This window comes from Cyprinus carpio, chromosome B17 (assembly GCF_018340385.1).
Source record: "Cyprinus carpio isolate SPL01 chromosome B17, ASM1834038v1, whole genome shotgun sequence".
NCBI lineage: Eukaryota > Metazoa > Chordata > Actinopteri > Cypriniformes > Cyprinidae > Cyprinus > Cyprinus carpio.
The window spans coordinates 20,363,309-20,382,699 of NC_056613.1; the positions used below are offsets into that span (position 1 = coordinate 20,363,309).

A 19,391-nucleotide genomic window follows, 5' to 3' on the forward strand; every position below is an offset into this window, starting at 1 on the left:
CAGTAGCTCAGTTGGGGGGCGAGAGTAGAGAAAGGATAATGAAGAGGACATACCAGCCTGGCCGACTGCTGCCAGGTTGCTGTCAGTCTGGATCAGACCTGTGTCTGCCACACATCTCTATTATGCTGAGATTCTGAGCAGCAGCTGGAATAACGTTAGCTTGCCAACTGAGCTGACAGGTTCACATCCATCCACACAAAGCCCATGTCACACTCGACAGCCACATTTAAGCTAACAGTGTGTTACCTAAAGGGATTGTTTGCTCCAATATTAAAAACTGAATCAACCTCACGTTACTCGAAACTACAACTAGTATAGAGTATCATATGTCTTCTGAAGTCATACAATAGTTTGTACGATGTCTGTTGGGTCAATAACATGATGCTCATTTTTAGATCTAGTATTTGTTCAAAAATACATTTAAAATGCAAATCATACATCCAGTGATTTGAATACACCTGTTCTTTGATGATCATGTGTTTGATTTTACAATTAAAAATTGTTTTGATAATTTTGTTGGGGATATAAAGTCAAAAATGTCAGGGTGATAAAATCAATATTATAATAAAGCTTATTAAAAGAATACATTCTTGAAAAGAAAACAGTTTAGCATAATTGTTTATTTTTTAAATTTATTTTCCATTTTAAATAAAACAAACAAACAATTATTTTAATAAAACTCTTTCACTGCTTATTCATATTTCGGGGGTAAAAAAAAAAAAATGTCCACCAACTCAAATTCATGTGGTGCAGCCAACATACCAAACACTAAATACATACATACACACATACATACATAAATACAGGAAATTATTTCAAAGAAAGGTTTCTAGGTTAATAAGTCTCTTAAATATAAAATATTTTTCCTAAAATATCAATACTTGACCATTTTATGACAAGACAAGGTTAGTTCAGGTTGTAAAATGGCATGATGTGATTCCACAAAAACATATATCATGTTTAGGAATTAATAATTCATGAGATTTATTAAATAGGTAAGTAAGCAAGCAAGCAAATAAATAAATAAATAAATAAACATTTTATCCTTAAAATATCTATTCAACAGGCTTTTTTGAAAACAATAATTATGTACATGTATTCAAGATGTAAAGAAAATATTTAAAATTAAATATTTTTTTAAGCTATTCAGAACCACGTGAAACCATTATGAATTCAAAGAGTACATTTCTAAGAATTTAGAAATAGATTTTAAATAGATTTTTCCCCCTTTTTCTTCATCATAGGCACTTTCATATGTCCTTCACTCTTCTAAAGCCTTAAAATCATTAAAGATATACAAAACAATCACTAAAATCTCTTAATTCATCTGAGTTTGTGGTGTTGAGAGTACTGTGCAGTGATTGTATGCAAACACAGAAGTTCTCATATGAACACAACATAGTTTGAGTAATCTTAAGTGTGTATACAAAAGTGTTTTACAAGTGACATGACAGTGATTAGATGATGACAGAATTTTTATTTATGTGAGAACTTTTCCTTTAATAGTACAACCACTACTTTAATTTAATTAACATACATTCCAAAATCATGTTTGCCCATGTGAGATCTTTTTTTTTTTTCTTTTTGAATGCATTGGAAAGTCTCCAATGTAACCATGTTTTGCATCATAAGACAGCACCATATATGAGAACACCACATTCATAGTCCCTTGAGAAGGCTCAGCTTAAAGCAGTGGGTAGTACTGACCCACTGGACAGTGATATGTGTGTTAGTTAGGGTCTGTCAATAGTTACAGCACCCCTGAAGCAACCCTAGGCAGGGTGAGGCATGTGCGAGCACTAAATCTAACCCACACACTCGTGTAGTTTAAGGTCTTTTTCTGAACCAGCTTGTTTTAATTACTTAGAGTAAGTGGCAGCATTTGGCTGAGTTTATTGCTCTTCTTAAAAGAGCAGGCCCCTGCTTTAGAAACAAACTCTGCCTGATTGCAAAGCTGTAAATCCCTACTCTTGCTACTCCTCTAACAAAGCCTGGGCCGGCTGCTGTACCCCTTGACTGGAGGGCACTCATAAATTCTCTTTTAATTTTCCAACTTGCAGAGACAATGGGTGGCACAAACAATACCAAAGTATCAAAGGATACAAAACCGAAAAACAGTCTAAGCTTGCATGTGGAAAAGGAAAGGACAGACAAGGAATCATATCCTATAATGTAATGTAAATAAATATATAATTATTATTTTATTTTATTTTACTATATTTTATTTGTGATACCTAAAAACATACAAAACAAAATATTTTTACATTTTATAGGTGTCCATGCTACAGTACTGAGTAATAGTGAGTAATAACATGTACTTACTATGGATTAATTTTCTTTCATTTAGTAGCTTATAATTATCCATAATTAAATTGTTATTACTATAAAAAATATAAAAAACATAATATAAAAAACACCGTTACAAAAACACACTAAAAAAAAGTTATACAAAAAAACATCTTTTTGTATTGTTTTACCAGTTTTCAAAACAAAATAAAATAAAATAAAATAAAATAAAACTTTATATAGTTATTGTAGAACGTTGAAATTTAACTTAATTTTATAACATTTGGATCATCTATTCTGACAAATCTTTTCAATCTACTTGAACCAATAAAAATGGAGCAGCATTAAAAGTCAAGGTGTGGAAGAGAACTTTTAGGATTGAAGTGTAAATACTGCTCTGGCTAAATTAATCCATGAACCTATCATGTCAGGTGTAAACCAAAATAAATTATAGGGGGCATGATGATGTTTTCCTTGATCTACCTAAGCAATATAGGGATTGGTTCAGTTCCCTCACAAATCAACTGTGCGTTTTTATGGGAGTGACCGACTGAGAGACCCTGTGCCATTAAGGTGCTGAAGGCTCTACTCATTAGAAATGACAAGAGGAAGTAAATCTAACAATCACTTACTCTTGGTCTGTGCACTCAGTATTGCTGGAAGCACCAATAATGTTTCCCGCTTGGAGACGGCACTTCATAACTTACATAAACAGTCTTAAAATAAAGTAAAAGGAAAAAAAAAACATCAATAAATCAATTACTATTCTGATATTTTATACCATACAAGATAACAGTGGTTCATTCAAAATGTATACTGTATACTAAGTCTTCTAAAGTTATGCAAAAGCTTTGTGTTAGAAACCAACCTATAATAACATTCAGATAAAAGAGACAAAGATTTATGTTATTTGAAAGGTAAGTAAATGATTATCTAATAAAAAAGTATGGGGTAAAAAAAAAAAAAAAGTCTATATTATAAAATATTCTAAAATAGTAAGCACTAAAATAGCTAATCTAGACAGGTGGAGCTGGGGAGGTGGAGGATTTCAGCAATCTTTCAAGCAATCTTTCTGGAGTTTTATGAATGAGCAAGACATATATTATGGGAAGATTTGTCAAGAAATTGTTGTTTTTGACAAATATTTAGTAATCAGTACATTCCTGATTTATTCCATACTTCTAACTCACATGAATATATCTTGGATTGCTTCTGGACTGGTGTGGTTTCTCCTGAACTCCTCCTCATCACATTGCTGTCACGTTCTATCCCCTGCTGGGGCATCCAGATGTTCTCATTTCAGCATCAGGGTCAAAATGGCCCTTTGAAACCATAGACTCAGCAGTGTAGCACATCTCCCTACAGCAGCTCTGGAATGTCTCCGTGGTAACAGATCCACTTCTGATAGGTAGAGTGCAGGAGCTGTGGCCCTTTCTAAAAGCTGAGATCTCTTAGAGAGAGTTAGAAGGGTTTGTGGGTTTGAAATGCTGACACACACACACACACACACACACACACACACACACACAGACAGACAAACACACCAGAGAAGTTGGCTTCATAAGTTAATAATGCATGAGCATGAATAGATATAAACTCAACAGGAAATATGGCATGAATGTGACAAGGAAATATTTTGTTCACATACACACTAGGGTATCTTTATGCATACATCTATGGCAGTATATGTGTGTATGTGTGCTGTTGAGGTTTGTAGGTACAGTTTTTCAGCATATATAATATATTTTCATGAGTGGCTGTCACTTTTTAGACTTGCATCAGATCCCTACATTTCCAACAGCATACAAATGCATGCTATATTTTGCAGATATGTATAAGCTAATATTAAGGTGACATTTATTTTTCATAGTTCAGTTTAGACATTCTACTAACTATAAGTAACTTTTTCAAGAACATGTTAACTTATTCTACTAGCCTTAACTTTAACCTTATAGTCTACTAACCTAATGAAAGTTAGTTGACATGTAGTTGTAAAGTTACTTGTAAGTAAAATATCTAAAGTGGACTATCAAAATAAAGTGTGATGAATATTAATTTAAGTTTTACTATCTTTTTCACAATCACATAACTACAAACTGTATGATCACATTTTTATGGATACTATTCTGTATTATATGCCACATTAATAAGATGAAATAAATAATAATAGGACTGAAATAAAGTTGTTCACAGCTTCTAGTTCACCCAGACTTCAAATAGATGGATTAATGACAACTCTCAGAACAGTTTTAGCATGTAAATGAATCTGACAATATTAATGTGTTTGATCTTGGCAGACTACATCTGTTACACACTGCTGCTGCAGCAAATCTAGTATAGACATGCTACTGTCAATAGATACATAGACAGACTGCAGTGAGCATATCAGATATGTTGCCACTGCATAAATACGCATACATAAATCTCTCAGACAGGATAGAATGTAGACAGGTGAAACTGGGGTAGGTGGAAGGTTTCAGAGACTCTTAAAAACACACCTTTAAAAACAAGTCCATATTCCAAACCATCTAAAACCATATGATAACTTATAATTCCTAAATGTAAGTATTCAAGTCCATACGATTTGTACACCATATGCCAAACCATCTAAAACCATATGATAACTTTAGTATTGAAGTATTGATATATAATTCCTAAATGTAAGTATTCAGGTTCAGAAAGATTTCAGGGTGAAGAAATGAATAAAAAATATACAGAAATATAACAGAAATGTAATATTAAACACATAAGCTTAAAAGTATCAAAGTAATCCTTTGGTAAAATGCCCAGAACCTATGTAGTCCTATTGTCACTCCCAGTTATGGTGATTATACCAGTAATAAATGACACAAAAATAGGAAATAGTAACCCAGAATAGATTGTATGTACATTTTAATCATTGTCATTGGAGTGATTTGGCACTCTTTCCTGCTGTCAAAAAGCACTCAGGGCCAGCTAGGCTAAAGGCTACAGATTTGATTAGCGATACAGTGACCAGCTGCTGCAACACAATAGCCAAATCATTACTGAGGCTTTCAGTAGAATCAAGACAGAAAGACTGTGGGAATTATAGGGCCAGGGAGATTTCAACATATGTACAACGTAACTAGCTAGCATTTGCATACTGTGCAGCTTGGTTAAAGACTTGCATTTTATTTTAAATGAGGGCCTTGTGTATTTTGGATGTGCAGTGTGTACTGTGAAATACCTGAACCATACACAACCTCTTTGTAGAAGAAAGCCAAAGTGTTATCTTAGATTGTTAGGTTGATAAATTGCAAGAACTGAGCGGCGCATTTATCAGTAATCACCCCCATGGACAGGTAAATGTGTGTGTTTGTGCATGTGTGCTCAAGTGTGTGTGCATTTGTGTGTACGCCCAATCAAATAGACTGCTCGTGTGTGAAAATCAGAGCAGGTGGCAACGCAACAGGATGACGAGGTGACAGGACTGTGTTGAATGCATGTGCATGTGTTTTTTTGTGAATCTGTGCTGTGCTGGTTTGCCGACACAGCTCATCACCTTCTATATTTCTCTCCAACACCTGTGGATTGCTGACATATTCTGCGTTCTTTATATAGTACTTGCTGTGTTTACCAAGATGGATAAACCATACTAGAATGATTGATTTATAAACTAGAATTCCACTGTGTTTAAATAGCAGCTTGGTATTGGATGAAATTTCAACTTTGTGTTTATTAATACTCAACAGACAAAATATTTACGATTTCAAATGGCACGATAGATAAAAATGGAACTAAACAAGTTCTTGCAGATATATTAGAAACTAAACTAGTTTATGATCACGTTTTTAGCCATATGTTTGTCCTTGACATTTACCATATCTGAAAGGCATTTTCAATAACACAAGTGTTCTTTATTTACAAACAAAATAGTGAGGGATGCTTTGCTGACATGACTATTATATTAAATATATTCAGACACCAAAATCTGCACTGGTTGTTTTGGAAGGTGTGGCAGTCACGCTGTTTTGCAATGTGCCACAAAATATTGTCCAATCAGTGGTAAAAGTACAAACCTGATAGCAAAGCAATGGACCTCACTAAAAAGACTGCAATCATATATTTATGTAATAGTATTTTAAATTAATATATCATATACAAAAATAATTTTCATATTAATATTACTGATGTTTGCAGATTTTATAACTTTTAATGCTAATGCTAACCCACAACAGCCTAGTTTTTGCATATTTTCTTCAGAAAACAAATTCGCCTATTACCAACCCCTTTCTTATGAAACACGCATCTAAATAATGAAATAAATATTCATGAAATATCTGTAATAAAAATTGGACAGACCAAGACATATAAGAAGGACATTTTTATTCACAAGAAAACAGTGTTATCCCAAGCTGCCATATAATACATTTATACAGAGGGTCAGAAAATTCTTTACAAAACCAAAAAAGGTAGAAAATATGATTTGATATGAAATATGACGCAACAGATGTTGTCAGCTTTTGTTCAAAAAAAGTTTCAGTTTGGTGTCAGTTAATTCCATGTACTTAAAGTATAGTGAATGCCAGCATAATCATTACAAAATTTAAAGAAAAAAGAATACAGTTTAGAAGAAAAAAATACAAATCTCATGCAGCATCTTGAAAAAGGGCCTGAGAGTATGTTTATAAAGGTAAATAAATCCAAGAAAAGGTTTTGAGTTCCTTAACGTCATTGTCAAATGAGATCTAAAGCTCATTCACAGCCTTTGACAGACAAGTAACAGGAAAGTCATTCTGGCAGCTACATGTTAAAAGACTGAATCACTTTCACCAGCAAGTTTCTGTGATGTCATCAGAGAAAAGCAGGTGGTCTTTTACAGCAGTTATTAAACAGCACATTGAGCGCTGAAAACACTGTTTATACAGTATGTCCTGTAAAGGCTAGTCTATGAGACGGTCATTTTCTGAGGTTGTTTGTTTTAAGACCATGATTGCATGGATGCATAGGACTAAGGCTTGGATAGACATCCACAGTGGAGTTAAAAAAACCTGCAATGAGTCATGGACTGGACCGTAATAATATTTAGGCTATATAGACTGTCAAGATTTTAATGACAGAATCAATGTTCCCCCTTAGTCTACAAAAAGTGTGTGTTATTAAATATGCCATTGAGCAAGACAGTGTTTAAAATCTCATCAGATATTTTTATGATAACTTTTAAGATGCTGTTGTCTGAATGGGTATGGAAAAGATTTCTTCCTGTACCGCATAAATGTCACCTCACCCCTCTTTAATCACACCCACAGCTCTTTAAATGCAACGCACTCTGTGTCCACAGAGAAAGGCTGAGCTAGACATGTCAGGTTACACTGATGAATGCCCTTTGCCAAAGTGTCTATTTAAAGTAAACAAGAATAAGAGGCCAATCAGCATTTTAATAGATTTCGCCCCTCTCACTCGCAACATGCATCCATCACGAGCATAACAATGACACTGACTTGCATGAATTTATGTGAACAAATAGCAATGCTTGAGATTTTACATTCTTGGGGATTTTTTGTGTTGTTCAAATCTTTTAAAGTACATTCAACATGGCTAGGAAAACGTAGTACCAATTCAAATCACCTATATGATTCTCTGGGAAATAAACATGATTAAGTCGGATATGTATCCATCTTTAGTCCGACTGGAAGAGTCAAGGCAACCAAACCAAACACGTTTATTAAAACTGGCTTGCATCACATATGACTGTCCATTGCTGTGATACCGTGTTCCTTAAAAAGACAGATATTTGATTTGAAAAGTAGAAAAAACACTCAGACAGAAAACTACAAATACAACATAAGGCTCAAAAGGTTTAATATCAATATGCTGACAGAGGTGATAGTTCAGGAGGCAAAGGCAAAGCACGGGAAGTCAGCTTATTGCTCTCCTTTCACACCCAAAATGATATTTCACACACTGTATGATCATATAAATACACTATACAATGCAATAAAAGAACAGAAAAAAAGATGGTTCGGCTTGGGTATGCTGGTCATAGCACTAGCACCAGTAGAAAAAATAATGATTGACAACAAATGTACAAAACAGTCATATGAAAAAGGCACTTTGTGGTGTGGTTGAATAACTCTTCGGTAAGTGAGAATGATTCTTCTTTTTCCTTGTGTAAGGAAATGCGTCAAACACATCGTTGGCTTTCCATTTGAGTAAGTCTATTCCATGTTTGTTATGAGGCACTGCATATAACCAGAACAATTTTCTCTTCTCCAGAAGATAAGTTCCTACTTCATGCAGAATTAAGTGTGCCATCCTATTATAAAGATCATTCTTTGATCCATTTATGTTTCCTCGGAATTGCCGGACCAGCTGCTACATTTCATTATCTTTCCTTTGAGACATCCAGGGTCCTGTCTTCCTCCATTACTTTGTCACTGTCCATAATATCACCTCATTCTGTTCTTAAACCTCCACTTCTCGCGGTCCTTCCTGCACGTCAGATGCTACTCGGATGTCAAAACAGGTCACCATCATGACGCGGGACTTGCATAGATTGACGCAGTATTCCAGTTCAGCCGTAGCCTGCTCCAATGCCTCCAAGTACTCTTGCGACTCCTGATCCAAATCTTCATCCACCTCAACTGCAAAACAAAACAGAACAGAGTTATTACAAATTAAGGGATTGGAAGAATTTAGCATGAACATTCACCTCTGTCAACAAGAAGCACTACAAGCACTAAATATATAATACTTACACTCTCCAATCCACTTGCTGGGATCCATCATTAATCTAGACTTTGTGTCCTCCAGCTCTTCATTCAGAGTCTTATGCTTGGCTCTGAGATCTCTGATTTGCTGCTGCCGTTTCTCAAGAACCTTTAATTTAGTGTTAAAATACATCACACCCTGTGGACAGAAGATTGACATAATGGTTAAAATGAGAGTTTCGTAAACTAACTCATTTTGGGCTTATCTGGATTGACTAGAAGAAATGCTGGTTCCTTACTGACTGCAACATTTTCTGCACAAAGGAAGAATGTGTTACAGAACTACAATAATAGTGTGATATTTTCCAGGCATTGTATGGAAGAATAAAATATTCCTTGCATTACATTCTGGTTCATTTATACAGTCGAGCTACATCCATGCCAGTTAATTGAACATACTTTCTCAACATCCTGAACTGACTGTTGAAATAAAGAGGAAAATAATGTCTATACTAAGAAGTCAATAATACTATAATACCCCTATGCTTGGATAAATACTCCGGTGCATGCTATAATGCTATAGCATAATGCTATAGAAGACACATGCTTCGAAGTAAATCTTGTCCAATAGACAACATTCTTTTAACTGCATCATTTTACTTCAACAGTTTTACACCCCTTCTTGCTTGCTGTTATGCTTGCTTGCTCCTGCCCAGACCAATTCATTTCCAGAGAGTTGATAGTTTTCCATCATTCTAGTATTTGAAATGTAATAATTTTTCCTTTTCCAAATAAACAACTGTTTTTCTTGTTCCCTATTACTGACAGGTTAATGCCCTATGCTGTACATTATCTTAATACTTTTAAATAAGAAGCAAAGGGCCAAAACCTTCACTCAGTGTCCAGAGTTTGAATATAATACATGAAGCATATCACTGAGCTAATAATATTGCTCTTTATATACGAAAATCTATCTTAACCTAGATCAAAGCAAATCTTTGGGAAGGTAGTTATGGACACAATTGGTCTCTGACATCTCAGCTATGCACTGTGTAAACATAGTTATAGATAGTTGTTCATCTATGTATTATTCATGACATATTGCAACTTTCCATGTATGCTGCATAAGCAAGCAGATATGACATGTTTTACATTCCCATGAAAATGGACTAAGGTTAAATATGTATGCACTGAACTGGATTTCAGTTTCCAAAAAACACCCAGACAACCCATTCTAACCTCATCTGTCTTTTCTTGTCTTCGCCGCTGAAGCCTCTCCACGTCATCAATTTCATACACTTTGATCTCAAACGGCTCTTTCAATGGGCCGGACATAGGGGGAAGGTCCACCCACTGACCCGTGGTCCCAGACTTCCCCAGGGAGGAGGTGTCCGGTAAGGGAGCTGGGATGAGGCGCCTCCTCTGGAGGCCTGCTCCATGGAGAGACAAAGGAAATATGTTAGATAGAAAAGTAATTAGGGCACAGAAACATTACATTTACATTTATGCATTTAGCAGACGCTTTTGTAAGTAAGTGACTTACAATGCATTCAGGCTATAATTTTTTTTTTACCAGTATGTGTGTTCCCTGGGAATTGAACCCACAACCTGCAATGCTCTACCAGTGAGCCACAGGAACACAGGAACCACAGGAACATTGCATGGATGGGTAAAGAAATAGCTAGCAAGCCAAAATATACTGAGGAATAGGAAAATTCTAAGCCGTGATAGTTATTTTTATATGTATGAGGATGTAGACTAAATTGCATGTGATGTGCAGATGCATGGTGTAAGCATTACCTGTGCTGTATTCCTCTCAAGTAGGCATATATTATTTATACAATAACACTAAAAAAATTTCACCTGTTTCATAGTCTTTTTATCTAGAGTAGCTATTAGGGGAAAAAATGCTGTTCCATGTGGGCTTCAATGTTAGCATGGTTAATGCTTGAGGGCCATTAAAAAAAAAATACTAAAAGAACATGGCTAACAAAAACTTCATATCTTCATAGACAAATGAGATGCTACTCACCATTTGACCTCTTCTTGGGTGCTTTGGAGTTTCTTGTGCGACCAGAGGAGGACATCCCACTCTCACTCATGGAGTCATGGGCTGAAGAAGCACTACCAGTAGCTTCACTATCACGGATCATGCTCTCATATCCACTGCTCCCTCCACTGTGGTAGAAGAGTGCAGTTCGTCCCATGGCAGGAGGCAACTCTCCACTTAAGACACTACTGTTATCACTTCCATGGCCACTGCTGTAGCGTTGAGGTCTTCTGGGGGCTGTGATCTTACTATATGGGGATGGGAGAATGGGGATTGGGGTATGCTTGTCATCATTGAGGTTCACTCCACTGTCATTGTCAGAATCACCTGAGCCCTTTGCATGTTTCCCAGAAGGACTGGCCAAGGCCAACTCACTAACGCGACTGTTTGCTGCCCGCATTGCTTGCTTGGTACCCATTATTGTTCCTCTTGTGGCTTTACCATTGGCTCCTACTGTTGCTCGAGGTAATGCAGTCTTTCCTGAAGGTGGAAGGTTGGCATTCCTTGTTGCAGGTGCCACAAGAGACTTAGTGGATGAGCTCAGGGCTTTGGAGTTGCTTGCAGATAATGTACGAGCTTTATTTGCATTAACAGGTATTTGTTTTGCATTAAGGCTGCCTTTGACAATCCCACTTTTTACAGTGGTTACTGGGTTTATACAAGAAGGTGGAGAGGTAGCAATTGGAGAAGAGGTGGCAACAGGTGATCCAAACCTACCGACAGACTTGCTTGACTTGCTGTTGAGACTAGCACCACTGTTTTCTCGACTAAGAGCAGGTTTCGACCCCAAAGATGACAAACTGTCACATCTGTCTAGAGATATCTGGCTCCCATAAAGCTGACCTGCATCACCTCTAGCTCCTCTAGCTTTGAGACTTGAGGTTGCTTTTATCAAACTATGCTCTGACTTTAAGTTAGATGTTCTTAAACTATTTGAATCTCCTCTAGAGCTAAGATCAATATCATCCTCTAAACCTGTAGCCCTTGGTGCTAAAGACTTTCCTGCCTCATACACAGACCTTAAGGCACTTGAGGGAAACAGGATTCGATTCTTTTGATCCAAACTAGATTTGCGAACTGGAGGAGGAGGTGGTGATACATTGCCAGGTTTAGACATACTCTGCTCTTGCTTGCTTGCCTTTCCACTTTTTCCTAAAGAGGAGAACTTTAAACTTCCTCCTGAGGAACCAATATCTTGAGCAAGCTTGACATCAATGGATGAATGTATGACTGGAACTGTCCCGAGTGTTGTTGCGCCTCGTCTGAGCTGTGGCATCTTGCTCGGGGACTCCATCTTCCTGTTGTTGTTGGATTTTTCACATCCATCCACCACCCTTTGGGATGGGTTTGACCCAAGTGTTTTGGGCAATCGAGGTACATTGTTGCTGCTTGTGCCTGCTTTTCTTGCAGGAATTCCACTCATTCCATTTTTAACCAGTCTGGATGAACCTGAATTAAAGGTTATAGAAGACTCCAATGAGCTATCTACTTGGTGCCATGGATCTGGTATGCAGTCTTGGCTTGGTGGCTCACGTCTCCAGTTGCTACTGGAGCTGCTTCCACCGATACTGCTACTCTGGGCTGTGGATGAGGTAGGTTTTAATTTCCTGGAAAGACTACACTGAACAACTTGAGAATCTTGAAAAGACTTGGGATCGGATAAATTAATGGTATTTGCCTTTGCTAGTTTTGGTAAACTTTTGGCAGAATGTTGTGGGGCCTCTGGAGAGGATGGGCACTTGCTAAGATATATTTTGCCTGATATAGCACTGTCACTGTCCAAATCTGAGAAGCTACAGCCACTATCATTCAAAGAGTTTTTAGGTTCCTTTTGAGGGCTGCCTTGGAGCATCCTAAGAGAATCAAGGTAGAAGCTGTTGTCTGGGCTGGTATGACTACCTTGAGGGAGAAATACATCTACTGTTTGGGCACCTTCACTCTCCAGAGTACAGACACTTACTTCACTAAGCCATGAAGTAATAGAGGAACCACGGCTGCCAAGTGAAGAACATGCTTTCTCCTGTAATGGTGCCACCATTTTAATGTTTGCCTCTGCAGTACCAACATTACATGTATAGGCATCAAATTCATCATTGATACTGCTAATGATGCTTACTGGTCGTGATCCCGAGGCAAGGGCCTGTAGTGAGCAATCACTACTGAAACTCACAATACTGGAGGGCCTTCCATTGTCCACAATGTTGCCAATTGATAACTCTTCCACAAGAGTGAATACAAGCTCATCCTCACCATTTAGCTCCACTGGCTGTTTAAGGGTTACAGTTGTCCTCAATATGTCTTTCTCCATGCACCTTTCCCTAAGATTGGACCTCATTTCCTCTGAAGTCCTGGGATTAAGGCGATGGAATTTTACTGGTGAGTTCTCATTTGAATCACCTCTTTTTTGATGACTCATCCCAACTGGTGGTATCCTTGTGGCAGACTTTTCTTCACTTCCACTACTGACCCTGACATAGTCTTTCTGTTGTGGTGGTGGGGGAGCAGGTTTGGGTAACTTTTTACTGAAATAAACCTTTTCCCTAACCACAGGCTCTGAATTTTGGGATACTGTTGGTTTACTTTGTTTTCCTGGAGTGCATAGGAGTGTTCCATTATCTGACATTTGCACCTTTTCACCATCTGCACTTGTCCTGCTCGCAGACATGTCTCTGAGATCTTTGTCCGATGTGGCACTTTGCAACTTGGAATGTTCTAATTTGGATTTGTGTTTTGGACTGCCAGGCAGTTTACTGGCTACAGAAATTGACTTTTTGGATATGCTGTCCTGTGTTGATAAGAGAGCTTTGGTAGGATTCTTGGGAGAAACTGAAATGCTACCAGAGCCTTCTTTCAACTTGGTTGCATCACGGTCCATTTTAGGGCTTGCAGAATTTCCTCCAGATTCTCCAGCAAAGTCTGTAGGTTCCTCACTACCATCGATGCATTCTAATCGCTCCTGAAGCTCAGCAAAGGTGTTACATTTGAAGTGATCATGGTCAACTGGCCCTTCTTTCCCTCGTTGCTTACGGTTAAGAGAGGGGATGATTGGAACAAATGCTGGGGGTCCTTCATTGTCACTGAGCTCTCGATCAGAGATGGCAGCACCACCAGGGCCAACATAAATTACAGTATCACATGATTGCTCACTACTTGAAGAGTAGTCAGGATCACTGAGGAATGATGGTAGATCTGGGTCAAGGGCCACAGTGCGAGGATGGAAGGGCCGCAAATGTGGTGGTCGACGGATCCTTCCTTCATCACAGGAACTCTCTCCTCCAGAGGAACTGGATGCATACGACAAAGACAACGTATCATTAAAAAAAAAAAACAATGGAGCTAGTTGGAAATATTTGTAATCATGTCACTAAAGTATGAACACAAGGTCAATACATCAATTGACTTTTTTATTTATTTTTTAAAGTTTACTATTTTTTATCATAAAACTTATGATACTCAACTACAATCTCATTATAATTGTTGATGTTAATATGCACTAAACATATTTCTATGTTGTTATTCATAGACAGTTGATTTTATTTGGTCTAAAACTGGATTTTAATTGGATTAAAATCAGCAATGATCCTCCAAATATAATATACAGTTATTATAAGAATTCCTAAATTCTAGTCAGTTAAAAATTTACCTTTGATTTCTTTTTCCTCATACGATGGATTCGGGAGGCCAGCTGAATGGTGGTAAGAGACTCTGCATAATTGGCAGGGGAGTCAGAGATGTGGGCAATCATGGTTGTCCTACAGTTGATGTTCCCCAAGGAATCTCGCAGTAACATGGTGAGCTTGCTATCCCTGGAAAAAATACATTTTCATTGTCAGCATAAACACAGGTTGATAAATTGTCAGCAGAAAGTCAGCTGTTTACTCAAGTACTGAGGAAGCCTGGCCGTTAACTGTTCTCTAAAAGTGCAGAACCGTCAAAAGGTTCACTATACAGTCCTAACATGACATTAATCACAAAAAGCTACAAATATGTCTATACTGCAATTCTGCCAAATGTGAATAGGTTTTCAATGGTGAGAAATAAGGTGAAAATAAAGTTTTTTTTTTTTTTTTTTTTACATTTTTAAAAAGAGGTGCATGTTCTATGAGTTCATTAAAATACAGATAAACAACAGTGCATTAGTCAAACAATAAACCTGTCAACACAAAGATCACAGGTCCAAGCTTGTTGCTCACATCATTCAGTATGCACTCAAACGCTTCAGTATTACATCCTCTATAAAAACGCATAAGACCTCAGGAAGACATTCAGAATTATCATGTAATTCTATTTATGCTAGTAATGTTATTTGATTAGAAATATTTATATCAAAGATGCTAGAACCACATATACACATTTGAAGCAATATGACCCATTTTGATTTCTTATTATTTTGTGGCAAAAATTTAGATTATCTTACCTGTATGGAACATGTTTAGCTCCATTGGCCAAAGCCAGTATCACGTTTCCTAATGCAGTCAGAGACAGACACAGACCTCCTCCTGCGTCCCTGCTCTTACAAAGCACCTTCTCACAGCTTCCCAAGTCAATCAGATGCAATCTGCTCCTACCACCAGACACTGACGGAGGGAAAAAAAGAGAGAAAATGAGATGTGATCCCTGGTGTCCCACACTACAACCAGTGCAAACATACTGTCCTTCCCAAAATAAAAATTTAATTCAGTTACATGTACATCAGCTCTGCTTTGATCTAGCAATTCACCTTCATTAACATTCATTGTATATGTTAATTATAGCAAAATCATGGAAAAACAATAGCGTTTATGATTATTTAGAGACATAAAAGCCAATAAGCAAAAACAAATAGAATGGTAAATGGCAATTATTTCATTGATATAGCTCACTGCATATTAAACTACTTACATTATGAAGTTTAATTCCAAAGTATCATGGTTGTAGACAAAGCAAACTTGACCGAACAAAATAAATGAGCACAGCACAGATGATTACTTGAGAGGGCAATATCTCATTCTGTATGGATAATTCCAGCACAACCTTCCTTGTAATGGAAGATACAAATACACTGTCAACCCCACTCATTACTGATATCACTGAAAGTTTGAGACACTGCCAGTGCAGTTATACCATGCTGACGACACTCCCACACTGAGGTAATGTCGGGCAGAGTGAGGAGTGGCAAATAACAGATATATTAATAAACATCCCCAGAGAAGACCTGCGGCTGACAAGACCGTGTGTGATTTATTTATGAGTAAGTTACCCAGCCCGTTATGATTCAAAGACAGAACAAGCTGGCCTAGATAAACACCTATGTTCATACTATGCTCTAAATATATAGACAAGTGAGTCTCTTTGATCTACTCATCTTTGCCCTGTGAATATAACAGTCCGTTAATAGAAACAAAAGGTTAAGTGTGTGTTAATCTGGATGCTGTACTGACGTAGAACTGTTTCAATGATTATATCCTCAGCAGTGGCACAAGTTTGCTTTGAAAAGTGGTGGGGACAAAGCGCAACTCTTTTAGCTTTTTTTATTTATTTTTTTTTTTCATTTAATAATAATTAGGTTTAGATTTGGAAAAACTTAATTTTCATTTTTCAAAAATACAATGTTGTACCAGGGGTGGCGCCAGAGATTTTTGAACGCAGGTGCTGAGGGGGTGCTAGATCATTGACAGGGGGAGCTGGGCAATTCATGGCTTCAGACTCATTCTTCCCATTGGTCACTCTTTTGCAACTAACTTTCTCAGCTGGTTGCACGAGCACGTTTTTTTTTTTTTTTTTTTTTTTCTACAACATGCTATTAATCAATGCATGCTGATGAACTTTTATCATAGTTTATGGTTATATGGAAACGAAAGTGGTTAACATGGAACACGTTCTTTTTCATCAATAGTATTATTTGAATTTTGTGAATGGGAGTTCCTCTTTTGCTATGTTATAAGCCCGGCTTCGGATGCTTTCACTTTCGATTTCGCGATCTTGTCAGGTTTTACAATAAAAGACGCTCCTGTAGTGCTCCTGTAGCTCAAGTGGTAGAGCATTGCATTACTTAGCGCAAGGTTGGGGGTTCGATTCCTGGGAACACATGATAGGTAAAAAATTGATAGCCTGACTGCACTGTAAGTCCCTTTGGATAAAAGCGTCTGCTAAATGCATTAATTTAAATTTAAAAGATAATTGTCTGTTTTGCTTACATCTATACACCTTTCACCTTTTAAGACTAAAAAAAGATGGATTCATTGTTATTTTTAATATTAATTAATTTTTTACAATAAAACAGTAAGATTCAATGACAGACTAGCTTACAAAATTTATTAACAAAAATAAATAAGATGAGGCATGGCATAGGCCTACACTACATGCTGTTTTAGGCTCTGTAATGACTAATAAATTACAGAAAGTTTAGCAAACACTGAGGTATCAAATAAAAATCAAACAAAAAATAAATAAAAGAGAGCTTCCATAGCATAACGTGAGTTAAACAGCAAAGATAAGCTTTTCAAAATGAAAACAAAACAAAAAGAAAAGTAAAAGTAAACTTGCTGCCGGTGACAGTGCTTGCATACGGTAGGATGCAAGCACTGTCACACACAAACACACAAGAATACCAACATGTTCACCTTCTCTGGCTTAAGAAGCGGTCTTTTACTTTACTTTAGCATGAAGACCATCAATATTTGCATCATTTTTGCTGAGCACACTTTCGTGCTCCTGCTGACACGGCGAGTATACACTCGAAGCGCTGTGCAGTTCAAACGAGTTGCCGCTTGATGTTTCTCATATGCAACAGAAATGGCAGCTTTTATTAGTTGAATAACGCGGTGGTTGCACCAATGCGACCAGTCACAAAATATAGTCGGTTGCAGTCTAGAGACCTGCAATTAATAGTAAATATAACCAAAACAGGTTATTATTATTTTTTACATGAATAATAAAATAAACATAAGGAAAACTCGCCCATTCGATTTGGTAATATTCTTCAATTTTGTAGTTGGTATCAAAAAAGGTGCGTTTCTATTAAAGGCACATTCATGTGGAGATGGCGAGTCAGCGTCGGCATTCGGCAACTTCATCTTTGCACCTGACACTGACTCAGAAAGCACTAGTTTATTAATAAATAATTAAAATGTCTTCTTTTCCCCCAACACGTTCATAATCACTTTGCCGGTGCTTTGAGGCAATTGCTTTATGCGCAAACTTGAGCACGGAATAGGCTCTAGCCTACGCCTGCCTATATATTAAAGTATGGTTAATATACTATTATAGTAATCAATTTAATATAATGTGCATCTAGTTGACTAGAAAAATCTTTAGTAGAGGGCAGGCCTACTAAGCACAAGGAAGCACTCAATTTTAAAAAAAATAAAATGCTATAATGACATTACGAAACTGCAAATCATGTCATTATTGCACTGCATGAGTTATGCATGCGTAAGGAGTCAAATGTTTTTTGTGTTTTTTTTTTATCAACCTAATTAGATTAAGAAGAATGATTTGTTGATCTTGTGTTCCCTTTAATACATACCTTCCGCAAGATATTTTTCAATTAGCCTACTTTCAAAAAGGGGTAGGGACAATATCGACCCTGGCAAAAAGTGGTGGGGACATGTCCCACCCGTCCCACCTGTCCCACCTGCAAATTACGCCTATGATCCTCAGCTATGTCTAGCAAGGACAATGAATATACAGTAGTTACTGCTCAATGGCTATAAGAAGGACAGTAAAATACCTTCTTAATTCATGGTTCAGCTACAATTGTTTTATTTCACACAAAATCATACTGAAGGATGACAGGTGAATTGACAATCGATCTTTAGAACGCTATGTTAGTACACATGATGATCCAAAGAAACGTTAGACCTTGAAACACTATATCATTACATTTGTGAAAAGCATGGGGAACCTATTTAATCCATTCCTAGGCATTTTTTTGTCTGGTTCTTGCTGTTTTTGTTTTCTGTTTTTTTTTTTTTTTTTTTTTTTTTTTTTGTTTCTAAAAGTGGTTTAAAATCTGCAGGCTTGATGAAGCCATTTAAAGAAGCTTCCATGGCAATTTCACTGTTATGGGATGGTGACCAACAGTGTATTTACCTATGCAAATTTGCAGCATGATGGCACAGTGACAGGTACCTCTATACTATGATTAGAGCTGTTAGCTGCTCATGAATTATTACTATCTGTTAAAATTCCCATTAAAGTTTAATGAAGTGGTCAAAGCAGACATGATTGATTTCCCTCCTACCATGATGGAGCGAGAGGCAAATTGAAGGGATTCTGGTAGCTCTCTGATTTGGCCTGTAATATCACAGCTATTACATTAATAAGCTTGAGATGTATTTTCCCTTTCACTGGGAAAATGAGGAGGAGGAGAAGGAATTAGACTAGACTGAGTATAATCGATT

The 19,391-nt window shown here is 37.0% G+C and overlaps 1 protein-coding gene across 7 annotated transcripts in view; it reads right to left on the reverse strand.

The window, feature by feature from the left end:
• Window positions 1–6,616: 6,616 nt before the first annotated feature.
• Window positions 6,617–19,391, reverse strand: part of kif26ab (kinesin family member 26Ab) — an 87,680-nt gene continuing 74,905 nt past the window's right edge. For 4 of the 7 annotated variants that reach the window (XM_042742710.1, XM_042742712.1, XM_042742714.1 and 1 more), the window contains 6 exons: window positions 15,425–15,584; window positions 14,652–14,813; window positions 10,990–14,303; window positions 10,197–10,390; window positions 9,006–9,156; window positions 6,617–8,891 (listed from right to left, as the gene is read on the reverse strand). In XM_042742710.1, coding sequence (XP_042598644.1) covers window positions 8,713–8,891; window positions 9,006–9,156; window positions 10,197–10,390; window positions 10,990–14,303; window positions 14,652–14,813; window positions 15,425–15,584 — 4,160 coding nt within the window. In that variant the 3' untranslated portion in view covers window positions 6,617–8,712. Of the gene's footprint in view, window positions 8,892–9,005; window positions 9,157–10,196; window positions 10,391–10,989; window positions 14,304–14,650; window positions 14,814–15,424; window positions 15,585–19,391 lie in introns of all 7 variants that reach the window. The other 3 variants (XM_042742709.1, XM_042742715.1, XM_042742708.1) reach the window with 2 other exon arrangements.